This window comes from Egretta garzetta, unplaced genomic scaffold, assembly GCF_000687185.1.
Source record: "Egretta garzetta isolate BGI_Z169 unplaced genomic scaffold, ASM68718v1 scaffold509, whole genome shotgun sequence".
Lineage (NCBI taxonomy): Eukaryota > Metazoa > Chordata > Aves > Pelecaniformes > Ardeidae > Egretta > Egretta garzetta.
Genome location: NW_009260814.1, coordinates 838179 through 847907, shown reverse-complemented (window position 1 = coordinate 847907; position 9729 = coordinate 838179). Strand labels below are relative to the sequence as shown.

The 9729-nt window shown below is 40.3% G+C and overlaps 2 protein-coding genes across 5 annotated transcripts in view; both read left to right on the top strand.

Moving 5' to 3' along the window:
* Window positions 1-13: 13 nt before the first annotated feature.
* The window catches only part of TCP11L1 (t-complex 11 like 1), a 26250-nt gene continuing 16534 nt past the window's right edge, over window positions 14-9729 (top strand). The window contains exon 1 of one of the 2 annotated variants that reach the window (XM_035902327.1): window positions 14-19. The gene's annotated coding sequence lies outside the window, so the exon portion shown is untranslated. Of the gene's footprint in view, window positions 20-7493; window positions 7555-9729 lie in introns of those variants that run through there. The other variant, XM_035902328.1, reaches the window with a different exon arrangement.
* DEPDC7 (DEP domain containing 7) overlaps window positions 1759-9729 on the top strand; it is a 15464-nt gene continuing 7493 nt past the window's right edge. For 2 of the 3 annotated variants that reach the window (XR_004843045.1, XM_035902330.1), the window contains exons 1-8: window positions 1762-2258; window positions 3274-3404; window positions 4341-4530; window positions 5325-5539; window positions 6580-6722; window positions 6925-7050; window positions 7149-7227; window positions 7414-7554. Coding sequence is in view for 2 of the 3 variants with exons in the window: in XM_035902330.1 (XP_035758223.1) it covers window positions 1852-2258; window positions 3274-3404; window positions 4341-4530; window positions 5325-5539; window positions 6580-6722; window positions 6925-7050; window positions 7149-7227; window positions 7414-7554 (1432 nt within the window). In the remaining variant the exon portion in view is untranslated. Of the gene's footprint in view, window positions 2259-3273; window positions 3405-4340; window positions 4531-5324; window positions 5540-6579; window positions 6723-6924; window positions 7051-7148; window positions 7228-7413; window positions 7629-9729 lie in introns of those variants that run through there. The other variant, XM_035902329.1, reaches the window with a different exon arrangement.

Below are 9729 nucleotides of genomic sequence, written 5' to 3'. Positions count from 1 at the left end.
CGTGGGGCTGCGGGCGGCGGTGAGTAACGGGGAGACTCCAGCAGCTATTTCTGTCCTGAAAACAAGTTAAAAAAAGCAGGTGGATGGTTAATGTAAAGGGCTAAAGGTCGCTTGCCAAGAACAAGCCAAGTTTCTGCTTTTTTCCCTCCTTGGGCACCTTAACTTTGTAAAACCTTGTGACCGTAATGCCACCCTTAGCGCTACTTCCCAAAAAAATATTTTGGGGGGGAGCTGGGGTGGAAGGAAGAGGTGGTAAAGCCATGGTTAACAGTAGAATTATTGTAGGTAGTATGTGTTGGTATTTATTTTAGCAACAGAAACCAGCGTTACTGTATGGTGGCGTTGGGTTTGCTTTTTTCTTTTTCCCTTCCAAACAGGCCAGTCAGCTACTAAAACATAGGGCTGGAAGGAAATTCTGTATTCTGTTTTGTTTGTTCTGCCTACCTGAAAGCATTATCGGGTTAAAGTATCAGCAAGTGTGTGCTTTGTCTGCCTCGTACTTTTAAAGCTTTGGAAACCGGAGGTTCTGGAAGGTTTCTACCTAGTCTGGTTCAATACCTTGTGTTAAAGAGCTTTTTTTTCTCCTGACATGAATCTTTTCAGAAAGTAGGTGTCTATTTGAAAATGGCTCTGGAGATAACTGTTGCTGTCCTTTAGAGCAGTGTTGGTGCATGCAAATGCTATTGTGTTCCCTGCTTGTGTGTGTGTGTCCCCAAGTCTTTACTGCCCCCCTAACTTCTCCCCACCAACTTGCTAATTTCTGGGCTTTCTGGTAGACGGAGATCAGCTGGAAACTCTGGTGCCCAAAATTGGAATACAATTCTCTAAAGCCACTTCAGACTAAACAGAACAGAAAAAAAATACCTCCTGCATCTCAGTGGAAAACGTTCATGGTAATATGTTCCAGAATGAGTTGCATGTTGTTTTTTTTAAACACTGCATCACACTGTTAATTCATTTGGTTTGAGGTCTGTCATAACCCCAGATGGCTTTCTGTAGGATTGCTGCCAACGCCTCATTCCGTATTTTGTCCTCCAGCTTTTGATTTCTCTCTTCCTCTGCTTTCTCTCTTAATAAATTATTCATCTGATCTACTTAGCAATATATATTCTAATTCTAGCCTCTCTGGTGGCTGCAATGCTTCCCAGTTAGGTGCCACCTGCAAACTTTGCAAGTATTTTCTGTATTTTTAAGTCCTTGTGGAGGCTGAGGCTAGCCTCTGGTCAAACTGTTAGTTGCTAGCATGCTATTCTTAATCAGATTGGTAAATAAGTAATAGTTAAGTGGTTTTATTGGGGGAGGGAAGACTGGTTGGCTCAAGGAAGTGACATTGAGTACACAGAGCTTAAATCTCAGGTGGAGCTGTGGTGGTAGAAGGCTGTTCTGTGGGACAAGTGTCACATGAGCGGTGTCTCAAGAGAATTCTTGGCCTTGTTAGTGATATGCTAAGCACTGATAGTAGGTAGCTTGTGTGTATGCACCAATAGCAGAGGAACTGGAGAGTTCCAAGTACATACAGCTAGCTTTTGGTTGTGGGAGCGTGTGGGTCAGAAGTTGGGTCCATTAGGTGATAGAGGAGCATGCGAAAGGAGAGTGTCAAGGTGACAGGCTGAGTAAGTTAGAAGCTCCAGTTTGCAAAGCTTCAGGCTAATACAATGAGAGCAACCACCAGAGAGAGGTATGCTGGTACAATGCAGGCAGAGTTGCTAATAAAGTAACAGAATGTTAATACATGAGTGACCCAAGCCAAACTGGAAATCGCACAGATTTTTGAATCCTTACAAGATTCATGAAAGCTAGTAGCCAGAAAGGGGGCAGTTCTTTTCTAATTGCAGCATGAATTAAATCTTTATGCTTTCTCTGTTCTTAGGCTTTAGCTTGGCACAGAAGCCATTTGGAGCAACATATGTCTGGAGCAGCATTATCAATGCGCTTCAAACCCAAGTGGAAGTGAAGAAGCGTCGCCAGAACCTGAAATGCTATCATGACTGTTTTATTGGTTCAGATGCAGTGGATGTTGTCTTTGCCCATCTTCTACAGAACAAGTATTTTGGGGATGTTGATATTTCCCGTGCTAAAATAGTGCGTGTATGTCAAGCGCTGATGGATTACAAAGTATTTGAGGCTGTTTCAACTAGGGTCTTTGGAAAAGACAAGCGGTCTGTATTTGAAGACAGCAGCAGTAGCCTCTACAGATTCACAAATGTCTCTAACCAAATGGAATTTGATAAAGATTACCAGCAGTGTACCCCACAAAGGTTAGTGCATGGAATGTGAAGTTAAGAAATTTTTTCAACAGGAAAATGTTAGGTATTCTGGGGGAGAGAAGGGAAAACTGTTTGTACAATTACAGGACCTGGAGGGAAAAAAATAGATACCATACAGATGTTTGTGGGTGGAAGATGGGTAGGAAAAGGCAATTTGAAGTGAGTAAATCATTCAGCCTGCATAATTACCTGCTTTCTTTATCTGTTACCACATTGCTGTTGGGGGTAGCAGGGTAGAAGTTAAGTGCGTTACAGATAGTGATCTATTGGGCTCTAAACCAATATAACCAACTGGTATTCAGTTGCATCAGACTAATGCAGTGGAGCAATCTTTAGTCACTGTGCACCTAGCTCTGGCATAAGCCAGCAATCCATCCATTTTTTAAGGAAAAGTAAAAAATTTTTTTTTCTTCTTTCATTTTATTTTCTTCTATCGTTATCTTTGTGTGCGTATGACTTGTTCCTAGGCTAGGTAGCAGGTCTTATGCTGTTACACTACTGCATGCCATTGTAGAACCAGAGAGAACTGTGACTGTGAAGTTTTGTTTCCCTGTCTCTTTAGGAGAGGAGAAAGACAACCCTGGTACTAACTAAACTATCACAGAACAGAACACACTGCTATGTAGATGGCGCTTTGCCAAATAACTTCCCTTAAACATTTCTTGTCACGTGTTGATCTCTGAATGTATTCCAACATATTCTTACAAAAAACTACGTTCGTGTAGTTACTGCAATAGTTATAGTGATACGCACTTTTGAAAATTGCAAGTAGTATTTACCTAAAAAGAAAATACCTTATGTGATTGATGTGTTCATGAGAGTAGCAAATGTGAGCTTCATGTCAGGCAGGGGAGAGAGGGGAGAAGATTATGTAAATATTTATCTAGAGAAAACATCTTTTTAATTGCTGGCAGTTATCCATATCTATATGTTATGTTACATGCTTGGTTATCCATGTGTATATATATGGATGTAATGATACATAAAAACTGTTTCTTAATCTCAGACATGAGAAGAGCATGTTGTTTGACTCTACTCCTGTCAAACCAGAAAGCTTGGAGGATCTGTGGGAAAACCTGAGTTTAAAGCCTGCAAATACCCCTCAAGTAAACGTCTCTGATAGGTTGTCCCGTCGAGGTAGGCCAAATAATGTCTCAGTCATTTGTTTGTGGGAGAAGGGAGATAATAACTGTAGGACTGGAAAGGCTTATGCCTGTCACATTGGAGAAGGAGTCAAACTGACTTTTGTGGTATTTTGTTTTGAACACTGTATCATAACAAAGGCAAGTTATATTTGTTGCAGGCTTGCTTCTTACCTCTTTATTTCATCAGATGGGAGCAGTTATCTCTAGTTGAAATAAATCAGTGTTGAATTTTGTGAAGAAGTGTACACAATTGTGTAGAGCCTCACTTCAGTTAGGAGTGTTCTTCATAATACTCAATTACCTATGCTATTTCCATGCTTGACTTAATCATGACCAATGGTCTATTGTTAGTGAAAACTCTTCCCTAGCTTTTTAACTGTGTATTTGCACTGTCCAGCACTCCTTCAGTATGGTGTGAAGCCGTTCCTTACAATTCATGGCTTCTCTCTCAGATTAAACTATGACCTAATGTGGTTTTTTCCTTTGGTTAAAAATGCTAATGCAGCCTCAGAAACTCAAAGCCTGAGCCAGATCATAATTGTGGAAGCTGTGATAAGGATAGTGTCACTGTTACCTTTTTTTTTTTTAATTCCTTATCTAGAACAAAGAAGGCTTGCAAATTGGAGCACAAAGAATGTAAGGCACTTCAGACTTATCCAAAAAGCAGTTCTCCAACGCTTGTAGTTAACTAAACAAATGGCTAATTCTTTCCCTTTGTGGTGATAAAATGCACTTAAAGCAGATAAGGGCCACACTCTCTGCTACTGTAAATCTTTATTTTGGTGAAATTCATCTGTTGGGTTAGAACTGATGGGAGGAAGGGGATTTGTATTAGAACTGGTGGGAGGAAGGGGATTTGTATTTTTCGTAATCTTTATTTTTGTACATGCTGAATCTCCATGTGCCTTGTGTATTCCATCCGTCCCAGTTATTAATGAAGTATGGCAAGAACAAACAGTTGCTCGCCTGCTGCAGCTTGTAGACCTTCCACTCCTTGAGTCTTTACTTGAGCACCAAGAGATCAGACCTCAGCTTCCACAACCAAGGAAGGAAACTGGATATGTCATCTCAAGTAACTACCTAGACAGGGAGATTCTCAAGGCTTTCAGTGACTCACAGTGAGTATTCATCGCTCAGCTCTGCAACTTTGAAAAACTTTCTGCTTTCATAGGAATGTAAAGCACAAATGATCTTTGGGTAGAGGTGTAGTAGTCTCCTGTACTGCAGAAAGGATGTGAGTAGGTACTCTTATCCCTGTTAGACTTGACTGGATTAACTGGTGAATACTAATTGTTAAGCTCTAAACCAGAAGTAGCTGAGGCAGTTTGTGCTGAACACTGGAAGAGTTTTTCAAAGCAATGATAGTACCTAGTAGTATTCAGAGGGGAAATAGTTTGCTGCACTGAGGGAAGAGTAGAGCATTTTGCTATCATCTTGAATTTTTTTCATTAAAAAATTACCTGTGAGGAGGGAATAGTTTAGTTTCTCCTACTATATTGAAAAAGCCAAGAACGCTGGCCCTGAAACGGTTAAAAACAGAGTCTGAAAAACTTTTACCAATCTGAATCAGATCACAGTGCAGGTTTCTGTTTATGTAGCAATAATTATGTCCTTGTCTAACAGTAGAGGATATCACTAACTTTAGGTTTAACTGTTTGTGACTGTTTACCTTTGGGTTATTAATTATTGCTTTTAAATACATAACAAAGAGGTATATGACTATGATCTACCTCAGTGTGTTAGGAAAAGTGTCTTTTTTTGTGTCAATTTCTAATGTATTTAAGTCCTATGTATTTAAGTACTCTCATGCAGTGAGAAACCAGTGTACTTACTCTCTGTGAAAAACAATGCCATCAACTCTGAAGGGCATCAGTAAGTAATGCTACGAAGTTAAACCACTCGTGTTTTTTAGAACAGATGAATGGCTCTCAGCGGCAATAGATTGCTTGGAATATCTTCCAGATCATATGGTAGTAGATATTAGCAGGAACTTGCCTGATCAACCAGATAAAGCAGACACATGGAAATTACTGCTGTTTGAAAACATTGGTAGATACTACAGCCAAAAAAAGGAGCCGCTGTTAAGTCACGCATCTGAAATTCATTCAGGAATTGCAGAACTATTGGGTAAGTACAATAAAGTTATATTCCTAAACTCATGTGAGCGATGTACTGACAAACTGAGTATTTACTATAGCAGCCAAGCTTAAAGGTTGACCTCTGCAAGCTTTTTTTTAATTTCTAGTCATGAAGACTGAGCTTTGAAATAAAGAGAAATTTTCATCCTAACTATATGCAGTTCTGTAGCTTGTATTCAGTTCTGTGTAGAATGGCTGTGAAACTGGAGTGCTATAACTTGGAGTAGTTGATATCCATGGAAATTAAATATCCATGGGAAACTAGATATAAATATGGCCTAATATTAAATATTTAGGCTATAAGATCTAAAGTTAAAGCTGTGTGGATGCTCTCCCCTCTTGTCCATAGAAATGTGCATTTCTGAAACTTAATGTTTAGGCAGTATTTTAGAAAGCTGTTGATGTTTTAGTCAACAACTAACATCTTATCGCTGTTCTCCTTATTTTTTTATCATTCTCCTTGATTATTATTCTTGCTCCATGTTGGTAGAAGTACTTCTTATTTATAACCCATTCCTCCTCCCTACATGATAAAGGGAGGATACTAGTACAACCTACTTCATTGAAACAATTCACACATCTAAAATTGGTATTTTGCATGCTAAGGCCAATTAAAACTTAGCGAAGCTCTGCAGAATGGTTTGCAATTAATTCATCAAGATAGCCTACTTATCATTCGTCATTTCTTGGTAGATCTTGACTTCTATAACAAGAAGTCATCAATTTTCTAAACAGAACCATTTTCCTTTCTCAGGATTTCACATTCCATTCAAGATGGCTGAACTGTAATTGAACTTAATTGAAAGTGAGCTTTCCTAAATATCAGGCTAAAAGCCTGGGTTTGGGCTGTTCTTAGACTGTATGTAAACAGCTCTCATCAGCCTGTGAGAAATTTTTGTGAGGATGAATTGCTTTGTTTGACCAGTTCTGTTTAGAGAGATTAACTTCTCTGCAGTGGGTAATTTAGGTAGTTTATTGTAACATTTAAATAAATAAATTCAGCAGTAGATAACCTTTCTCTCTCCCCAGTGAATGGGAAGATGGAGCAATCTTTAGAAGCTGTTCAACTCTATTTGAAGCTTCTAGACAGCCAAATCAGGGAGGAGTTCAGAAGACTACTGTACTTCATGGCTGTTGCAGCACATAATTCTGAGCTCAAACTACAGAAGGAGGTAAATGCAAATTTAACTGTTACACGTTGCTTTACATCTACTGAAACGCAGACATTTCCCGGGCACTGGTCAGAAATACATTCATAGCTTAAATATGCAACTACAGGAGAAGCAAGGACGCAAGAAGTACAAACGCAGTGCCTTTCTTAAAGGGGGAAACTTAATTCTCCTCTTATGATCATTATTTCACATTATCCTGTAGAGTGACAACAGGATGGTTGTGAAAAGAACGTTCTCTAAAGCTATTATCAACAATAAAACCTTATCCAGAGGGAAAACTGACCTCCTGATCTTGTTCCTTGTGGATCACCAAAAAGATGTGTTAAAGGTAAGTGCTGGAAAATGACCAGCTTTTTGTTATCTTGTATGCTTATGCAGAATAGCCTTTTTCTAATCTGCTGTTTGCCTGTCTTCTTTCTATTCAAGATCCCAGGGACACTGCATAAAATGGTCAGCAACAAACTGGTGGCTTTGCAGAAAGGCCAAGATCCTAGTAAGATACCAGGTAACAGTTTAAACTGAAGTTTTTATTCTTGTCACGCACCCAGATGAGGAATAGAAGGAACTGAGATGATGCAAAAAAGACTTGTGGTAACAATGACTAATTTGACTGTAAAGGAGGATGGCTCTGTAGACTCTTGAGGGTGGTTGACTGTGGTGTTAACTATCTGAATGTCTCGTTTCCTTTTAGGCTATACCTTCTGCCAAAAACTTGATGAAAGAGAGTATCGCTCCACTACTGAGAAGACCACAAAAGATGAGCTGTTATCTCTACTGAAAGCTATTGATGAAGATTCAAAGCTCTCTGACAAAGAGAGAAAGAGACTGCTAGGTCAGTTTCATAGTAGTAATCCAAGTATTTTTATGCAATATTTTGGAGACAGAGTTACTAATATGTGTGTGTGATTTTTAAAAATAGATTACTTTCTATACTCCAGCATTGAAAACACTAATATATTTGTAAATCTTTTGTATTCATGTATCTAATAAAATTATTTTGTGGAAATGGATGGAACTTACACAATTATTACCAAAGCAAACAGTACCCAAGTTTAGCCTGTACTGTTTAGCTTTGCTTATTCTTAACTTCTGTAGGGCCAAAATAATCCTTCCTTTTCCTCACCTAAAGCCAAGTCTATTGACTCCCTCTATTCAAGTATCAAAACTACTGAGGTGGGAAATGCCTCTCCATGAAGATCTCTCTGCCTTCTTTTGCCCAAGCACTGAATTTTATGCTGAACAGTTTTTTTTTCTAATTGGCCTTGCATTACTTGGCTGTCACACAGCATTGATCCTTGACTTACTGCGTAATGGACAGAGCTGAATAACATCTTCTGATTGATATGCTGCAGCTTTTCTTCAAGCTTGCCAGCTAATACTCCCATGTACGTATATGACAATTTACTATGCTGTTTTACGCTAAAATGGTGCTATATTGAGGAATCGCCAGGGAAGATGACTTTTTTTTCCCATCCAAGTCCTACCATGAACTCCCATTGACTCTCCTGGGGTGGTAGAGATGTTCTCTATTTTTATGTCAGCCTGGCTTTGGTTGCCACAGAATGTACCATTTATGGCTGGTTGTATTCATTGCTGCAATGTTTTGCTCTGTAAGTCTTATTGATGTCCCTAGCTGTGATTAGAAAAGAGCTGGAACAAATGAAAGGCCTTAGGGTTTTCTTAACAGCTGTATATTCTATCTGTGTCTAGTCCATGGTGGAACACAGGCAAGTGCAAACAGGAAAATATATAGCATGATCAGAGATCTAATTTTGACTCTTGTGGAGTTATCTCTGGGATGATACCAGCAAAACTTCAGTAGAGTTCTTACAAGAAATCACAAATTTTGTCCCATGGGTGGTGTTGACTGAGTTCTGTTCTCTTCTATTTGGGGGAAAAAAAAGCTGCTTTAACTGGGATCAAAGGTAGTCTAGTTATGAAAACAAAGTGGAAAAAACTGTTAGAAACCCCTGTGATGAGGTTTTTAAAAACAATTCCATTTGAGATACTGCTCTGTAATACGTCACAAAGTCACTCTCCAGTCATTACTGGTGTCGCTGCTGGCTGGTGCTTCTCCAGAGTACTTTCTCTGCAAGTGAGGTGATGACTCTGTGTGCAGAAGACAATACGTTACTGTACTCTGATGGGGGGGCGGGAGACAAGCATACAAGAGGCTTTACTATAGTCAATTAGAAAGGGCTTCTAAAAGACAATCAGTTATTGAAAACTAATAGCATAGGGGAGGTGTACCCCTTCTTAGTAGTTATTTTTTGTAGTTCTCAATTTTAACTGAAAGCTTTTTCTTGGAAAAAGAGGCTTAACCCACACTTTAAAAGGTGGGGGTGGAAAGGCAGTTTCTTGTTCTTGGAACTTCTGATCCTATTTTTTGAAGTTACTTGTGCTGTTGTTTTGGCCACCCCTTCAGCAAAAGTGTATTCCCTCTAGAACTCCTGGTTCTGTGTGCTGTCTGGGCTGACCTTGCTGGTGAGAGCATGAGATTTCTATATCGAACAAGGGTTCCTGCCTACGGGCATTGCCGGCTGGATTAAGAGTTCTGAATTACAGACATTGCCATGCTGTGTGAGTCACTGGGCTGGCTTTAGTGCCAAGCTTGCTTCCAGGCTGCTGAAAAGCAGCCTGCAGAGAAGCACCAGGCAGGAGAGGTGTGTGGGAGCGTTCAGTGGTGGGTGCAGGGCAGGGACAGCGCGATACAGCTCATCCAACGGTACAGGGGGGACGGAGGGTCAGGGTGTGAGCGGGATGGGGTGTAAGCAAATACATCCCTGCAGGACAGCAAAGGCTTCTTTCCTTGGGTGCTCTTGGCCTAGAGCAGTGCCTTCTCCTGCTGGGTGGATTTAATCTGAAGCGGCACGGTCGGGTAGGGGCAGGTGCCTATTTGTCTGTGCCAGAGCCCAGGTGGAGGCTGTTGGGGTGCGGGGCTGGCGCGGGCCCAGCCGTGAGCGCTGTAGGGAGCTGCTCCTCGCTCAGTTACCTAAAGGCGAAACCC